This window comes from Rosa chinensis, chromosome 4 (assembly GCF_002994745.2).
Source record: "Rosa chinensis cultivar Old Blush chromosome 4, RchiOBHm-V2, whole genome shotgun sequence".
Classification (NCBI taxonomy): Eukaryota; Viridiplantae; Streptophyta; class Magnoliopsida; order Rosales; family Rosaceae; genus Rosa; species Rosa chinensis.
The window spans coordinates 40,533,995-40,553,234 of record NC_037091.1 but is presented as its reverse complement, the minus strand read 5'-3'; the positions used below and the strand labels follow the sequence as shown (position 1 = coordinate 40,553,234).

The window sequence follows — 19,240 nt, the reverse complement described above, 5'->3', positions numbered from 1 at the left end:
GAATGACAATGGGACAGAGCAATTCTCAAGGTAGTTTTTATGTGTTTATCTAAACTCCATTAAGTTGATGCCAATTGTGTACATCTTTGAACAATGAACCAACTACAATTGTCTGATATAAGTAGAGTTGTATTCAAATGCTCTAAACTCTGCCCTCAATGAGGAAATGTCCACTGATCCAAAAGCGTTTTTGATGGGTGAAGAGGTGAGGAGACGTGGATGGGTTTTGTTTTTGTTGATATGAGACCCAACCGATTTTATTTTTGTGACCTTGATCTTTGCTCATTCTAGTTGCAGGTTGGGAGTATCAATGTGCTTGCAAGGTTAGAACTACTTATGGAAAGAAACACATTTGAAGGTTTTTTATTTCATTTTATTCAAAAACATATGTGAACTTACCTATCGGCTTGATCCTCCATTGTATATAGATAACTAAAGGACATTTGGATAAGTATGGCCCTGAGAGAGTTCTCGATACCCCAATCACAGAGGTGGTTCCTGTTACTTAACATGCCAGTTTAAATTCTCTCTTTGTTACTTATGTTCAGTAAAATTAGTAAAATTATTCTATGTTGGGAATGAGTTAGAATAGGGGTCCTTTGGCATTTTAATTGGACATGTTTTTGCATCTGTTGTGAAGGGAATTATGGGAATGTAGGATCAATCTTTCATATGTAATGGATGAATTATAATCCTATTCATTTTCATTTGTTGTACTGAGGTTGCTGATATGAGATTCGTATACATATTTGTGCAGCTATACAAACTTGACAAGTTGGCCCTTTTAGTCACATTTTGTTCCCTTCATGTGGCTTTGAGGATGAGATTCTTTGAACAAAAACCTCTAGATCAAAATATTGTTATGAGGTGTGGCATTATGAATGGGATCTCCATAGGACTTTTAGACCTGAGCCTGGGGTTTAATTCTATTGACTTTTATCAGGTACTTTTTTTTATTTGTCTTCTTTTATCAAATACTTTTATTAGAGTTATAGAACTGGGTGGATGTTTTAATTGATTGGTCTGCAACATTATGGTCAACTACAAGATCATAATTGATAGCAAGGTAACAAGTAACAACATAATTATGAAGATAAGAAGAGAAGACATCATATATTTGTTCTGGAAAATTCCTTATTGTACTTTTGGTTTGGTAGTTGTAATTACCTTGCACTCCGTATTTTTGTTTGCAGTTTAGTTTGGAAGAATGTGATAGTCGTCATTATTTACTTTGAAATTGAGAATTCCCCTTGTTTTCTTAATTTATACAAGTTGAATTTGTTAAGTTTGGGTATTGATTTTGGTGATTCAGTTTTCAGCAATTGGTTGGTTAAGATTCTTCTATATTGGTTTTGCCTTGTTATATTTTGCTTTATTGCTGGTTAGCTTTGTTGCATGTGCTGGCACCATAACTTTTCTTTTGGTTAATTGCACTCCCCTATTTTTTTTCCTTCTTTGAAGATTGGACTTTCATTGTGGACATGTTTTTTTCCTTCTTTGAAGATTGGACTTTCATTGTGGACATTTTATTTATTACAAAGTTAATGCTTACAGACTTTGGCTACTTGAGTTTGTGATATTTTGGTTATTTTTTTTTTCTTTTGGTTTATGTTTAGTGCTATGGGTATTCGTTACTATGTAGTGATCAAGGTTTTGTTGTGTGTGTATGTGTGTAATAATGTTAAAACTTTTTTGTTACTTTCATTGTTTTGTTACCTTAAAAGATGAGAGAGAGAGAGAGAGAGAGAGAGAGAGAGAGAGAGAGAGAGAGAGAGAGAGAGAGAGAGAGAGAGAGAGAGAGAGAGAGAGAGAGAGAGAGAGAGAGAGAGAGAGAGAGAGAGAGAAGGGGGGAGGGGGGGGTGATGGTTGCTGACACAAAAGAGGAGGGATGAAAGATTAAGAAAGAAAAAGAAAGGGAGGGGAGAAAGAAGAGGCGGAGGGATCAGATCAACAAAACAAAAAAGAAAAAAGAAGAGGGAGAAAGAAAGAGGAAGGAACGAGGATAGAAGAAAAGAAAGGGGGAAAAGGGATGGAGAAGGGAGAGGTGTAGAGATTACATCTGTCAAGGGCTGCGACACATGAGTTATTGGGAAGAGAAGGAGAAAGTGTTCAATGAAGTTCGACTTGTTGTTTGAGGAGGGTTGTGTTAGTACTTGGTTATTTGGGTAGTTTTGATTTCAAAAGAGAAGGGTTTCTTTTCAAGTTGCTTAGCCTCTTTTGTTGTCTTACTACTGTGAGTGACTTTATACCTGAAATTTCCTTTACTTTTTTGTTGTCTGACAATAGCAAAGATAAACACAATCCCCTTTCTTCTGATAAGACTCATAAGAGGCTGCCAAGTAACAACAACTAGTTGTTATCCTCTCTAATATGGAAAACAATTTGTTGTGGTTTACTCTATTGTGTATTTTTCTTTTTCCCTACATGTTCTATTTTGTGACTCCATGAGTGTATAATACCAAGTCATTCTAACAATTATGTGTGTGGCTTAATACTCAGATAATGCTATTAAACTTTTTCTTATACTTGGTCAGTTATGCATCTTTTTTTTTTCTTTTTCCTGTGTGGTCTCTAGAAGTGTATAATGCCCGGGCATCTGACAAGTGTTTCTTGATGACATGTTTGGCTTATAATTTTTTATACTATTATGTTATACTAACTATTGAATTCTAGTATATGTTCCAAAGTTTGTCATTATAGAATAATAGAAACTCTCTTCCTTCAGTGGTCAGATCCACATGTCAAACTTCTCATTCAATGTTTTAGTGGCATTTTATATTTGTTACTATCTAGGAATCTAGCCTGTATGCTTAGGTGTCTTTTTATTTTATCACTAAAAAACAAACATTTGTACTGCAGCTCAAAGGCTTCAGCTTGCTGATGTATACAAAGGGGAGGCTACTGGAAGTTCATACACGTCAATAAAGTTATCTGAGGTGGTGATTCTTTTAGCTTTAAGTTTTCTATTCAACTATGGCTGGATCTAAATCCTATGCAGTGGTATTCTGTTTCAGGTTTGTAATCCTAGAAGTTGACTTGGCAAATTCATTTAGCATTTATGTTATCTCTGGGAATATTCAGAACTTGGGCCTCATTCGTCTTCTTGATTACATTGTTAATGACATTCAAAAACATGCCCAAAAAGTAAGTGATCACTTCTCTGTCTCTCGGTTTATTTCTTCTGAAATATTGGGTTTCAGATGAAGAAATTCAGCTGTCTTTGCACTTCTTCTTCTTCCTCCTTTGGTTTCTCTGGAAACAAAGTAATGATATTCATGGTGGTTTGGATTTACAGGCGTTGTTTCCAGGTATATGGTTGACGGAGGTCTCAGTTGATTCGGACAAGGTTCCTGAATTCCCTGAAAATGTCAAGGTATTTTTGCTTTCTTCTGAGTTCTCTCTAAAAGTTTCAAAAGTTTCATGCTTTCATTGAAATAGAATGATAACAAATAAGGGCCCTGTAGTTTAGGTCTCTAGCTTCTGGATTATGAAGTTTTGCTTCACTGTAGTAGTGCATCATGTTCCAGAATTTTCACAGTGATAATTGTGATGTTTCTAGGTTACATTGGCACAGATGGAATACTAGCTACCTCAACTAACAAAAATATGCTGCACAAGATGGAAATTGGATTGCTCGTATTGCAGCATTGCTTGTGGGTGAGGATCAAACACAATCTTGTATAGCTTTTGAAATTGGAAGGCTTAGTTCAATGAAATATTTAAATGCTTATAAAATTGTATACAGTGAATCGATTGGAGTTTGTTTTGATGTATCAAAGTTACTTTTAGCATTAATATAAAATGGGTTAAATACTGTTTACTCCCTGAACTTTCAGGGAAAAAACAGTTCAGTCCCTCCCTTTTTAATTTCACACATTTACTCCCTCATCTCTCAATTTTTGACCAATAGGTCCATTCCGTTACTCCCTGTCGAAAAGCTCCATTAATTAGATGACGTGGTAGTCTTTCTGCCGAAAAATGCCTATTCTACCCTCAAATCCTTTTTTTTCCTGTAATTTATTGTTTTATTTATTTTTTTTCTTTTTTTGTTTATCTCTTCTTCTCCCAGCTCTCTCCCCTCCACCGCCCACCACCGTCTGTTTCTCTCACATGCTCTGTTCTCCTATTCCACCCACCTCACACACACTAATCTCCACCGCAACCTCACATCCACCAATCCTCCTCATCACCCATCACCGCCCTACCCTATCCTCTCCACCGCAATCTCACATCCACCAATCCTTCTCATCACCCATCACCCATCACCGCCCTATCCTATTCTCTCCGCCGCTGCATAATTGTCCCTCATCTCATGCTCGACACCCTTCCACCACCACCATGTCCCCAAAATTAAAACCCAAAATGCACAAAACCCCAAAATCAGTAATCCAAACATAAACACCATTACTCCAAACAACATTACTCCAAGTTTCAGAAACAGAGAATGAAAAACCCATATCGATCTTCCTCCAATGTCGCCTCTAAATCCGTGCCCCAATCCCTACCGCCATCACCAACGCTGCTGCTCCGCCGCCTAAAACCCTGCTCCCCAAAAACAAGATCAAATCTTGTCCCTCTGTTGCCTTACCCAGACCCTCCATCACCCACCAGAGCCGCCGTCGAACAAATCAAATCAAATCTTTCCTCTTATCATCAAACTCAAATCAAATCCATCAGAACAGAATCTCTAGGGTTTTCTTCTTCCAATCTTTCTTAGAAACATAGAGTCTGAGAGAGAGATAGAGAGAGAGAGATATGGAAGGGATGATGTACCACGAGGTGCAGGAGTCGAAGCTGTGTGTCGTGGTAGCGTTGCAGGGTCCTTCTCCAAATTTGATTTGGCGGCGCTCAACTCTGATCACTATGGAAAGGCGCGCCAGACGATGCAGCTTAACCTCCAAGCCGGACCCAACACCGCCGTCGGCAATTTCCTCTCCGAGGAGTCCCAAAATGTCTTCCTCAAGAGGAGTATGCCTTCGCCACAATAGTGAGATAGAGAGAGATCTGAGGAAGGAAGAGAAATAAAGGAGAGAGAGTTTAAGAAGAGAGTGAGGAAGTGAGGGTCCTCAATGTTGGAGACTTAGAGGTGGAAGTGAGGAGGAAGAAGAAGAGATAAATAGAAAAAGAAAAAATAAACGCATCAAAAGAAAAAAGGAAAAAAAAATTAAGGAAAAAAAAGGAACTAAGGGTATATTAGAAATTTTAGCGGGGAGGATGTTGCCACGTCAATTACTTAACGGATATTTTGGACGAAGATGACTTATTGGTCAAAAATTGAGAGATGAGGGAGTAAACGTGTGAAATTAAAAAGGGAGGGACTGAACTGTTTTTTCCCTAAAGTTCAGGGAGTAAACAGTATTTAACCCATATAAAATTATTGTTCATTGGTAATAATCTCTAGCATTGATTTTGTATGATTTCACCTAGCATTGATCTCATGCAACACAATACAAAACAATGTATTGTATGACTATAAACGAGTTCAAAATTAAGGCTTCTCCTACAACAGTAATTGACTGTTAGCCAATCTGATTACAATATTCATACCACAGCTAATCAAATATAGTGGTTGTGTGAACTAACAACCAACAACAAAAGAAAACAAAGTTCTGTTGTGTGAGATTCATAACACACAACAGAAATGAAATCATCTCTGTTGTCTGAGTAATCAACAGACAAGGGAGATAATTTCACTTCAGTTGTGTGTTATTAATCTCAGACAACAAAGAATGAGTAATATCTGTTGTGTGTTGCATATCTCAGACAACAAAGAATGAGTAATATCTATTGTGTGTTATGAACCTCAGACAACAAAGAATGAATTATATCTGTTGTGTGTTATGAATCTTAGACAACGGCGAATTCCTTCTTCTGTTGTCTGAATGTTTCGACACATCCCCGCGCATGCCATGACAGGCACATGCCTACGCAGAATTCACATAACGGAAACATGTAGTCTGTTGAGCAAAGTATTGTCACACAACTGTGGAATCACCGTTGTATGATTTTTCAATCACACAACACTCCAAATATCAGTGGTCTGATTAACTTATTGTAGTAGTGATATACACCAACTCATAAAAGTGGAGAACCTTAGCCACGGTCAGACCCTCGCAGCCGGACATGCTCCATAAAGCAGTCAACCCCATCAACAGCTTCCACATGTTCAGACAGACTTGTCCAAAGGTGATGTCGAACTTGCACAATAATATCTGAAGGTTCGGCAATAGTAGGAACCGAACCCCCTGGCGAAACACTGCTTCATGCACGGCCGCATACCCCGCCGGCAGAGATGATACTTTCTCATTCTTCAGCGGTGACCTTAGCTTTGCCACCCTGGGAAGCTTGAACACTCGCTTTAGTCTATTGATCGCTACTTGCGTCATCGGACCGCCAGCTTCGTCAACCGGCATCCTATCAGACAATTTCCACGATGACTCCACAGTACTGTCATCGCCGGGGTTGCCGCTCTCCTCATGCGAACCGCTGGCAGCATTGTGACTGGCCAACGGTTCCTTCTGCCGATGGCTGGCAGCGGTATCCTCACCCGCCACCGCAGAGGTCTCCTCTCGGCCACCACCTCTTTGTGCGTCCACACCCATATTCGGATATATAATTCGTAGCAGTTCAATGTCTAGCGGATCAGATAGTGAGGTTCCTGCAGGGGCAGACGAACGCAATGAATCATTAAAAATTCTATCTGAACCGCTGAGCGACACGTCAGACCCAGAATCCTCACTGCTCGAGATCTCTACAACGTTAGCCATCACAAACACCCTAAAACCCAAATTGTTAGTTCCAAACGGATCTAAGCTACCCCTATGTCAGATTCTATACAAGAACACCAAGAACACACATGTAAAGAAAACCCAGAAACCACCAAAACAAAAAAAATAGATAGCCCTCCAAACCTATATTCGACCATCTAGCAAATCAGCCACCATGCCAACCCACAAACTCTTCTAGACCCTCAAACATGTTGCCACAATATTGCAAAATTCAAAAAACCCAAAATAACAACAAGCACAGAGGAACGAGCAACACAGATGCGCGAAGTAAGGGCCAGAGGTCACCTACCTGAAATATGTGAAGCACAATCGCCCTGTGCACTTGCAAATGCCTACTTCAATCTCTGGGTTGGCTTCTCTCCTCCTAAATCGACACCTCACTTCAAACTCGAACACTTGTTGCCACATACTCTCACAGGTCACAAAACTTGAAGACGACTACCCAAGTTTAAAGCGTGAAGAAAAGTGTCAAATCTCTCCAAGTTCCCCCTCTTTTATGTCAACATCAGATATAACCGGACTATCTGTAAAAAAAATGACATCGCACAGGATCCGTACACGTGCCCCACTATCGCACCCACTATCCGAGTTAACCAAGGCGTCGCCTTGGTTACCAAAGCAATATTTACTAGCATGTATGACGAAGCGACGAGCTTGTTGAGGAGATGTGCACCGACACGCCAACCCATATAAGTAGCCGACACGCGTCGGGCGATGTCAGAGGTAACGCCTATCCAGTCCAACTGTTAAAAATGTAAGTTACTCTGCAAAGATAGTTTCCTCTAAGCGCAACACCGCTAGCGAAACTTCTCACTTTCATCTTTCAAGCGAGATAGTCTCCTCTAAGTGCAACACCGCTAGCGGAACTTCGCACTTTCACCTTTCAAGAGAGAAAGTCTCCGCTAAGCGCAACACCGCTAGCAGAACTTCTCACCTTCGCCTTTCAAGCAAGAAAGTCTCCGCTAAGCACAACATCGCTAGTTGAACTTCTCACTTTCATCTTTCAAGCGAGAAAGTCTCCGCTAAGCGCAACACCTCTAGCAGAACTTCTCACTTTCAAGCGAGAAAGTCTCCACTAAGCGCAACACCGCTAACGGAACTTCTCACTTTCAAGCAAGAAGGTCTTCGCTAAGCAAAACTGTGTTAGCAGCGCTCCTTACCTCCAAATCTCAACGGAGAGGCTCCCACCAGCCTCACCTCTCGGGGCAACGCCTCATACTGACAATGACCGCCACGTGGCATTGCAGTCAAGCTCTATTCCTCTGGGAAAGAGTCAAGGGACAAGTCAACACAGTCTTCGACGGCCCTGATCAGGCAGTTGACCCCCGACACTCGGGTATCAAAGATTGGGCTCGCTACCTAATACCCATTGCTCAACGCAGCTCCCCTTAACAAACAATCAACAGGCCAAACAGAGGTCTATCTTAGCCGGGGAGTGGGGGATTCCCTGGGGGGCCTAGTAGGGGCCCACCAGAAAGGGTATAAATTGTTTGATTAGAACAAGTCCATGGTTGAAAACACACTGACACTAATGCTTTGGTAAGACTAGCATAAGTAACGCTTCAAAACCGCTAGGCAACTTCCCAACCAAGATTGCCCTCCTTGACTGGGAACTTGGGGTGAGCATTTGCCTAAACCATAATTAGCTATAAATGAGCCACGCTCATGTTACCGTCAGCAGTGCCAATAGCTATCAAAGGTGTGACCTACGGAAACACCACCAGATAGGCTATCGCCTGAGCTCCGGCTCAACCCAAGATCGCCACTGATGCGCTGCGTCAATATTACCTCGCTGAAGCATCAGAAGCTGGGAACAAAAGCATATCTGTCCCACATCGAAAACAAGAAAGAAATCAGTCTCTTTCTCACCTATAAGAGGTCCACTCCTCTCTCTTCACTAAATATGCATTTACTACTTACCTAAAGTTATCCTGTCAATGTAAATACATTAACTAACTTAGGCATCAGAGTAGAGAAGACCGCCAACCGCAGTCTCCCTCTGATGCCCTGTGTATTATATTTGATAGATAGCGGAGACAGCAAGAGCATCATAAGTAGTGGTCCGCCTCACGGGCCAGCGTTAACCCGGATTTAGCTGCCGCTGAATCTAAGAAATTAACAACTAGCAACCCGGAATCCCTCATTGCTAGAATCTGCAAAGCACAGTATTTCCCACAATGTTCTTGGAGAAGCATCTTTGGGACAAGAGAATTGTTACGGTCTGGCTCTTACTGGCAAATTGGTTCTGGGGAAAATGTTCGAGTTTGGATGGATGCTTAGGTACCAAGTTTACCTGATTTCCTGCCTCATTTTGGTATGACATCTAGCAATGCAGATTTACGGGTGCTTGAGCTAATTTGTAGGCCAAGTTTATGGGATGACATGATAATCAGGTCCTTGTCCAATGAAGTAGAAGCAGCAGCTATATTAGCAATACCTCTTTCTCAGCGTATAGTGCACGATAGAGTTGCATGGAAACTAGAGAAGAAAGGTGAGTTCTCCATCAAAACTGCTCTTAGATATGTGTTCTCTTTAAATACCGAGAGGCCTGCAATTTTGGTTAATATTAGTTCTCAGTTTTAGAAGCGAATCTAGCAAGCTAAAATTCCTTGTACTGCTAAAGTGCACGTGTGGAAGCTCTGTCACAATATTCTTCCCTCATTAGAGAAGCTCTGTCACAATGTTCAGCTTGAATCCCAACTTTGTGTCCAATGCATTGGGAGGATTGAATCTACTTTACATCTGTGTCGCAACTGCCCTTTCACTAGGTCAGTCCTTAGTTCATGTATTGCTTTAGCTCAAGTGTGTTTACCAGTGAGTCAAACAATATGGGAGTGTTGGAATGGATTCAGTTTTGCTCCAGCAGGTTAGCTCCTTCTCATTTTGATCTGTTGATGTTCTTATTATAGGGTGTGTGGAAAGAAAGGAACACCAGGGTTTGGGAGAATAAGTCAAAGAGGGTTAGTGATGTAGTTTTGATGGCTAACTCTAGACTCCAAGACTACATTTACCATAACAAATGTTGGTGGTGGCAGAAGGAATGCAGGTGAGGTGTATTCAAAGTCCCCCAATTGGATGTGTCAAACTAAATATAGATAGAGCATTTACGCTTGCTCCGGGAACCGGGCGTATTGGAATGGTACTACGTGATGGGATTAATGTCAGCTAAACATGCCAAACTCTTAGCGTGCAAGGAGGTTCTTGAGTTCGTCTCAGAACGATCTCTACAACCTGCAACTGTAGAGACTGACTCCTTGGTTATAAAGCAGCAACTTTCTCATGCTGTGTCAATCTCTCTAGGTTGGGAAGAAATTATGAAGACTTGGGAGTACTGTTGGAGACTCTACCTAATGTCAGGATAGTGCATACAAGCAGGAATGCAAGCAAAGCATCTCATCTTGTGGCAGCAAAGGCTTCTACTGCAAGCCAAAATCTTTTTTACTCTTCTGTACCTTCTTTTCTTCATGATGTTATTAACCATGAACTTTGTAATCACTAGTTAATTTCTTTCAATAAAGGATGACACCATTTATCTCAAAAAAAAAAAAAAAAAACTCACACACGAACTGATAAAGCTAACAATTTATGGTATCAGATCGTGGCATAACTTATTTCTATGCAGAACCTAGAAATTTTCATCAACAATGGACTTTAAATAGTTGGAACTCATGTTTTGGTGGTCTCCTTATGATTATGCTTTAGTATTTCTTGGCATGATTCTATATCCTTCAACACCTATAGTTTTCCCACAATGCATTAGTGATGAACTTATGAAGTGTGTCATATATAACTTCAATACTCTAAAAAAACATATCAACTATTTAGGATTAATTTTGTTTTACCTCTTTAATATTTACATCCTAAATTATTCGTGGTTTTGTACGTTTTATTTTTGTTATATGTGTCTCTGTCTCTGTACTCACAAATTTTGATTAATTTTGTCCACTCTTAACTTTTTATCAAGCATTGTGTCAAATTTTTTGAATTTTCATCCCCAATTATATGATTTTGTATGCAACACCAATGAGACATCATCATAAAATAGAACAAAGCAGAGCTATGTTAACAATTAACAAAATAATTGACATAACTAAACATTGAACAAGATTGATTAAATTGGTCAATACATGAACACGTATGATAAATTTTGAAGTGAAGAGGCACAAATTATATAAAGTATAAAGATTAGGGAATTAAAATGAAACTACCCCAATTATCTAACATTCAAATGTTAATAGATTAAGTGAAGTAGATTTTCGGAGTGGAGACAAATAAAGGGTTTGATACATGAATGAGTATCACAGAGACCTCCACCTTTGGATGTACAAGAAACATATAGATGATCACCCATCTATATTGATGTAGCACCTGATGTAATAAAAAAATATCTTTCTATATGTCTGTCTGTCTGTCTTTTATCTATGAAGGAAATAAGTTTGAAGTTTGGTTCCACAAGCTAGACCAAATTTTAGAAGAAGTGAGAATGAAACTTTGAAGTTTGTTTTCTTTTTAAAAATAACACGTGCATCACACGGATATGAAGTTAGTAAAATATAGGGAAAAATATTGTTTAGTCTCTGAAGTATAGCTTCATCTCGTTTTAGTCTCTGTCTTTCTAATTTAATTTCAAATGTCCCTGAGCTCAAAAATTTCAGTCCAATTGGTCCATTTTCTCCGGTTGCTCGATGACGTGTCAGTTATTGGTTTGCCAGCTCAATGCCACGTAGGACATTGATTTTGTAAAGTGACGAGAATACCCTTACTCTTCCTTCTTTCTCTTTACACCCAAAATCCACCACCACCGAGCTCTACACCACCACCACCACTACTAAGCTCACCAACCAAAAAACATCCTCAGATCTGCCCAAAACCCTAAGGTCTTGTTCGGATATGGTGGTTTGGGGTTGAGGATTTGGATTCAGATTAATCAAATCCAAATCAATGTTTGTTACCCAAACCCAAATCCAAATCAATCTGTTTCACAGCAGTCAACGTTGAGATGATTGGTGGAGTTGAAGATGTGGGTGCGCATGACGGCTGTGATGTCGTCTTCGAATGAGCTGCGATTCTCGAAGTGGCCGGAGCCATACTCGAAGCTATTACTCTAGGCCTGGCATATCTTGTCTAGGAGACCGCCAATCCAACCTTGCTGTATATCAGGAATGCTGTATGTACCTCATCTCCACCATTATCGTGCTCAGCGGCCTCCGACGATCCATTGGCAGCCTCTCTGTCGTCCGGAGATGCCCGGAAGTAACCCACGCGCCATCGTGGTGAACAACCATAAATTTTCTATGGGCACCCACGACCTCTGCCTCCTTCACCGGCCGTCACTACAAGATCCATCCTCCCATCCTCTCTTCTTCGAGTAATCATCATCATCACACATCTTGATCTCTGGGCGCTTTGTGATTCTGGGTTTGTTTATGAGAGGGATGGATGAGAGAGAAATTGACTCTCAGATTCTCTCTCTATGGTTTACAAACTTCAACAATTGTCGTGGCTCACCATTGTCACCATCATACTTGTCGGCGCACCCACCGACTAGCACTGGTCATCCCACCGTCGTACCATCACTCCTCTCCTTATATCGATGACTTGGATAGAGGAAGAAAGAAGATACAAAAGAAGAGAGGAAATTTTGGAAGAAACTGAAGCAAGGCATTCTTGTCTCTTTACAAAATCAGTGTCTTACGTGGCGCTGAGCTGGCAAACCAATAACTGACACGTCATCGAGCAACCGGAGAAATGGAAGGAATGGACCAGTTTGACTGAAAATTTTGAGTTTAGGGACAACTGGAATTAAATTAGAAAGACAGAAACTGAAACGAAGACAAAGTCATACTTCAAGGATTAAACAGTATTTAGCCCTAAAATATAAAAAGCAATCAAGATAGACTTCGACCCCCAAACCACTCATTGGTGCAAGATATCTCTCTCGATCGTGCCCAGTAGTAATTCTTACAATGAAAAGTAGATTTAAGTGTTCTACCAATCCTAAAGCAATCTGAAATAATTAATTCAAGATTGAAACTAATCAAAATATAGAAAGAAATAAAAAATAGAACAAAGAAAAAGGTATTCTAGCTGCAATCAATCACTTAAAGCACACACTTTGCGACTAATTGTGTGAAAATTAGAACTCGTCGTTATCAGAAAAATGTGCTAAATTGAGATTCACGCTTTTGATAATGAAAATCGATCTTTCTGTCTTGTGAGTGTATGCACATTTCCTTGCCGGACCATGGTGCTCTATGTCTTTTATTTCCATCCTGTTTGTTGTTGATTTCTCTGTATTCCTTTCCATTTTCCTAACAACAATGATCCCAGCTAAGAATTTACATAAAACTGATTACTTTATGAAGATCTCCTAATGTGACGTGCAGTTCCTTTAGCTTTTTCAATTTAAATATGGAGGTGTATGTTTCCGCTTTAGTTATTACAGGAGAGACATGTATGATTAAACTACAAGTAACTAGATCCACATCCTTTAAATATATTTACCTCATTTTCAAGACATGTCAACTTACTTTGTTTTTCTCATAAAATGTCACTTTCCTTTTCTAACTTATTATCTAGTCTCAAGTATTGGCCATATTGGAGTTGGAGATATGATGAGACATTATGCAAGCAAAATTGGCTCTTACTCTTGTTTTCAATTCACAACAGTCTTCACTTCTAGATTTTGACGTAGGAAAAGCATAAACACGATAAAGTTATATTTTTCTACGAATTTTGATTTGTCAGAGAGTCTTATAACACGTGTCTGTTTTAAATTGGCTTGCGAAATTTCGCAAAAATGATTGCTTCTTTTGGAGGGCATCTTATAATTTAGTTGTAATTCGCAGGTTTTTAGACGTATTTCAAACCAAGCCATGAGAGTCTCTAATATGGACTTTCAAATCAACAATTAAATGAGCATTATAAATTTTAATTAAAACATTATTTTTTTCAACATACAAATCATCTAATATACTGTTGATTTGAAAGTCCTCAGTAGAGAGAGCTTCATACAAGAACATATTTTTGTCACAAAAGTAGTTAATGAACTTGTTTAAGATGTACTGTAAAGCAGTTCTTGAACCATCTAAATCCTATAGCATATAGAGTCAAAATATTATTCTTCTCAACTATAGGTGAGATAGAAGTCTCGTACTCCGATTTGGCAAGCAGTCTTATACTCTAGTTTGGTTTGCTTATTCAATCAGTCGATTACACTTAGAAATCTCAGATGATTCATACAACGTATTAGCCTAATCTTCAAAGAAAACAACACAAAAGTCATTGAATTATTAGGCTTTCCGTCTCCCTCACTCTCCCTAAAGGTGGACTTTAATCCTCAATCATCTTGCGTTTTGAATATTTACCTAGTATATATTTAGACATATTTTCGGGTTGAATAGCTAGGAGAGTTATAGCTAGACGTAATGCAAAACTCTTTAGTTTCAAGATATCAATGTTATCTTTAATCTTAGCCGTTAATTGATTCATCAATATAGACCGCTTAATATTCCACAGTCCACACCCGTCTAAAGAGTAGGACGGGCAGGAAATGCAAACACCGATGTTATGGACCGGCGGACCACCGGTGAGCACTTCAGCACTATAGACCATCCCAGCTGGAATATCAAGTTAACGGTCATGAAGTGTTATTTTTTTTAAAAAAAACCCTACCTTGCTTTATGCAGAATTATTCCCTTGAAATCGGACCCAGAAACTTTTCCCTAAAGTACGCTCTCTTCCATAGTGTCCTATTCAAACTCCCCGGAATAAAAACAAGTCAGAAAAAGTAGCGGCATTATCATCATGAGTGGCAATAAGTGTAGAGACAGACACCGGTTTATAAAAGGAAGAGAGCATCTTACCTCAACCTAGGCATTGGCACACGCTATGGTCCAAAGATCATGTAAGCTTTGGTCACATATCATCATCATCATCATCATCATCATCACCACCAAAACCAAAGCTGGGAAAATAATCCAAAAGACTAAGAGACACATGCCACAGATGCCAGATCCAACAGCAATTTCATTACTCAATTCATAACAATTCCAACTCTACATACATCTCAGCGCTTCATTCCTCTACCTCTCTACAAGGAGGGGAGCCCAGAAAAATAGACTAAAACAAAACCAAAGAAAAAGGGTTGCATTTTCCCAGAAAAATTCAACTACCATCTTTGTCTTTCATGAGGGACTCATATGTTTGATGTTACAAAGACTATTCCTTCCCTATTATTTAGCAACAAAGAAGAAATTAACAGAAGAAGCCTATGGTAAGGACTTATTAAGCTTTTTTGTTTTTTTTGTTTAATTTTGCTTTCAGTGAAGCGTTTCTGTCGGGAACAATTCCCATAAAACATCGTCAGCTTCCTTCTTCCTCCAACATCATCTCCTGATAACGGCATTCACTGCTGCAGAACGCCTTCTCACCTCTGCAGCAACCAAACCGGAATTAAAATGCGCTAAACACTCATATCAAACAAATAATAGAAAGTCGTAACCACAAATGAGCGAGAAATATAAAAAATGGCAACGATTTTTATATAGGTAGACAAGTGATAAGTTAACCTGCATAATAAGGAAAGCTTTGGAAATTCAGATACTCTGTCATGTTATCCAAAAGACGGATATGTAGATCTACAATACAATACTATTCAGACCAAAAAAAAAAGATCTACAATACTATAATAATGCCGATCAATTACCATTTGCAATATACTATGAATTTAGGATCCTATTATATAATATACACCAATCATATACTAGTATCATATGAAGATTCTAATCCAAAATTGAGTAAAGTCTCAACCTTCACATTATTGACAATATTATTGATATATAAACAACCAACCACCATTCAAACACAATGAATTAGAAAACACTAAAAACAACACCAAAAAAGTAAAACTAAACATCAAATTGAGAAACCCACAAAAAATAACCAAATTTTATTGGGGCTTTCCCTTTTAATAAATTAGAAGGAACTTGAACAACCAATTAATAGTACTAATGGAAAGGAAAAGAATTAAACCAACCTGTACATGTAAATATCTTTGCCCTGCCCAAGATTCTTCTTGCAATGGTAGCAGAAGCTGAGGAAACTCTCAGATGGGTAACTTGACACGTTTTCCTTCCGGATTGGGGAAAGTTCAGGCACACCATCACAGCTCTCCACAACGCAGTTGTCAAAGATATGAGTAGTTCTTGGATTTGGCCCATGAGAAATCACACAAGTATAATCCTCAGAGAGCTCCATTTCACTAACAGAGAGACACCCCTTGAAAACCTGAGGCGAAACAGGAGTCTCAATGCCGGAACTGACAGTCCCAAATGGGGATTTCTTAGCCGGAGATTGAGACAGGCCGGAAGAGAAAGGACCCAAAGGAGAATTCGTTCTTTCGATTCCGAAAACGGCTTCAAGTTTTGGTGATTCAGAAGAGGGAAGAACAGAGGATGGCAGAGGAGGGATTTGAATCTTGAGCTGTGAACCGAAAATAACCATTCGGCTTTGGGGCTTTGATGGTTTTGGATCAGAGCCATCATCGTCAATTAGAGCATCAACAATGGCAAGGCCAATGCCTTTGGAGTCCAATTTGTCCCAGTGGCGTTTGGTTTCGGGTTCTGGGGTTTTGGGTGTATTTGATTCGGACCAGAATGGGTTTCTTAGACCAAAGAATGGCTTGGTTTCCAGAATGGAAGTTGGGCTCATAACAGCTTCAGTTTCAGAGAAGGGTTTTGAGGTGAAGCTAGTGAACAATCTCGGAGTGGAGAAGAAAGATGAAACGGGTCTAGGAGAAGGCAGAGAGTTACTGTCCGCCATGAGAGAGGTTCAAAGACTAAACAAACGGTCTGCAAAATCAAGACAGAAACTACAAATCCACGGGAAATTGAGAACCTTGGAACTCACAGAGAAAAACAAGACTTTCAAAACAAGAGTTGTTAATAAGCTCTAGCACAGTCAAAAACCCTCATTTTGAAAGAACCCAGAAACCAGAAATTGCAGAAAAGATTCCACGGAAACTATTCTCTGCTACAACTCTGTGACCTCCATATTTTTTTTTTTTTGAAAAAGACTGACAGAAAAACCCAGTAGAGGAAGTATCAAAAATAGAAAGAGCTGAGCTCACAGTTCTTCCGCGCGACTTTCTCGCTCTTCTTTCTTTCTTTCTTCCTCTAAAGAGCTCTGTTGTGATGTGAATCAATCAATCAGAGAAAGAAAGAAAGAAAGAGAAAAGAATCCGAAAGCAGCTGAAAGGAGAGGCCCAAGAGTCGTGATCGAAGGACAAGACGTGCATGCACCAGACATCTGAACAAAGAAAGTTTGTATTTTTGTTCCTTCTTTTGTTGGGCAGGCTTTAATTTTCTCTTCACCTTTCTTGCTTTTGTTTTTACCCTCCACTATTAACTCAGCAAAATTGGTTCGTATCAGAGAGACGATGATTCAGGGTTTGGGAGCAAAAAAACAAGACGAGTCACGATGGTAAACCAGGATTAGGAAATTGAAAACGAGTGAGGAATAAAACCCAGAATGGAAACAAAAGGATGAGTGGTGATGATCATGAACCATGATCATCGTTATGTGTGGGAGTGGGGGTATATCTTTTTTATTGTGCTTTTTTGGCTCATTTATTTGCCCACTAAAAATCAGTTTCCCATCATCACTCCCTGAAAAATCGACATGGAGTTGCAGAGAGGAACAGAGGGAAGGTGAGACAGAGAGAGAGAGTGGAGTGAGCTCGTGGGTTCTAGGCGTTGGTGGGTGATTAAATAGACTCGTGTGCATGAGAATCAGTGGGTTTGATAAACCACCCCCACTGTCCAAGTATGGTTAGCACTTAGCAGGAGTTTTTTTGTTGCCAAGATTTACTATTTTTCACCAGACTCAGTCAAGCCGAGGGTGACCACACTCGACGCCAGTACGTAGGTAGCTTAACCATGATTGGCACACCCTACAGGTTTGTTCCATTGATTGGAACGACATTTGAAAGTTTAGTTTTGATAGAAATTTTGGTACTTTAGAAGTGAAAATTTCGAAGAAAATGTTTGATGGAAATTTCAGTTGTCGATTATTACTCAAAAACTAGTTTTGTAGATATAAAATATCGATAACTCAACTTATAAAAAATCTTTGTGGTAACAACAATCTCTAACAAATTTTCTTACATGTATAATAAATCAAGCTGTGCATGTATGAAAGTAGATTGGATATGTAAAGTACAACGAGACACGTGATATAATTCCTTTTGGGGTATTCAAGAAATTGATAGATTCTAATATAAGGTTTGTTGACAAGCCCCAACACCTTAAAATTATTATGTAAATACTCTAGGCTTTTTTTGTTTTTTATGAGCAAGGCATTTTCTTTTAACTAGTGTCGCTAAAAGACTCTGTACAATGTAATATCACTAAAATTAGTCACGATAAATTTCATAACGTTAGGAGAGTGAAATTATAAGAAGTTTGAAAGAAAAAGATAGTGATTGGTGAAAATTCAATTCGACAAACTATGCAACAACAAGAGCACACTTAGGGTTTGTAGCAAAATCAAACATATTGGTCCGTTGGAAAGAGATGATTGTCTCGATGAATTGTTGATGATGATAGTAAACTCAAGGTAAAACAATTCTACACAAATTCTAATGCAGCTAATTATTAACTGAGTCAAACTAGTTAGCTAATTGGCTGGTCAACAAGCCACTAAGGTTTGCAGCTTCATGGGGTCGCCAGCCCACTCAATCGGAGTGGGAAGTTCACGGACTGCGGATGTGTGACTTGTGTGAGTCGGTGACTGTGATGTCGAGATTTTGATCGTAATCAAACCCAGATGAGAGAAAAACAAAAACAAAAAAGCCTAAAGTCCTGGGATTGCGTAATCCCCAGTTACTTTTCATATATATATATATATATATATATATATATATATATATATATATTATGGTCTTCATCTTGATTATAAATTTTGCGATAAAAAATAACATAAAAATAATTTTTTTTTTAAATAAGGGTTGGTGTAGCTGCCATCAAGTCTTCATTAATGAAACTGCTGAATATAAAGGGAGGATGAAAAACCTAAACCCTGAACAATTAGTAACGAGATAACATCTCAAATAATGACATGAGCTCCCACTAATCTTGGTTGACATACCAGATATCTGGGCAACTTTATTTGCTTTACAACGATGACATACTGGAAAGATAAAGTTCATACAAAGTCATAGAACAATTAAACTTGCTTTCCCACCATGTCACCGACCAAAACAATCTCTAGAGACACTTCATTTCATCCTGTCACTAGGAGGTTGCGTCCATTTAATAAAGACTCACCTCATCTCTAGGACATATAAGACACTTTAAGTGCACACACAGGCATTTAGCCTGACTCTCCTACTAAAACTTAAAAACAAAATAAAAAAGTACTAAAATGAACCCAAGTAGCACCTAACATGGTAA

General features: G+C 39.1%; 1 protein-coding gene across 1 annotated transcript; it reads right to left on the bottom strand.

The window, feature by feature from the left end:
- Window positions 1-14,796: 14,796 nt before the first annotated feature.
- On the bottom strand, window positions 14,797-17,547 carry LOC112197666 (FCS-Like Zinc finger 8). The gene is made up of 2 exons (XM_024338429.2): window positions 15,826-17,547; window positions 14,797-15,222 (listed from the first exon to the last, which is right to left on the bottom strand). The coding sequence occupies exons 1-2, from the start codon at window positions 16,608-16,610 to the stop codon at window positions 15,153-15,155; spliced, it is 855 nt and encodes a 284-aa protein (XP_024194197.1). The 5' UTR covers window positions 16,611-17,547; the 3' UTR covers window positions 14,797-15,152.
- Between the last annotated feature and the right edge of the window lie 1,693 nt (window positions 17,548-19,240).

Bases quoted from the DNA above. Each gene is read 5' to 3' on its own strand.
- LOC112197666 (XM_024338429.2), bottom strand. From the start codon at position 16,610: ATGGCGGACAGTAACTCTCTGCCTTCTCCTAGACCCGTTTCATCTTTC. The intron at 15,223-15,825 runs GTTGGTTTAATT...TGGTTGCTGCAG, and splicing joins AAAGATATTTACATGTACAG to AGGTGAGAAGGCGTTCTGCA.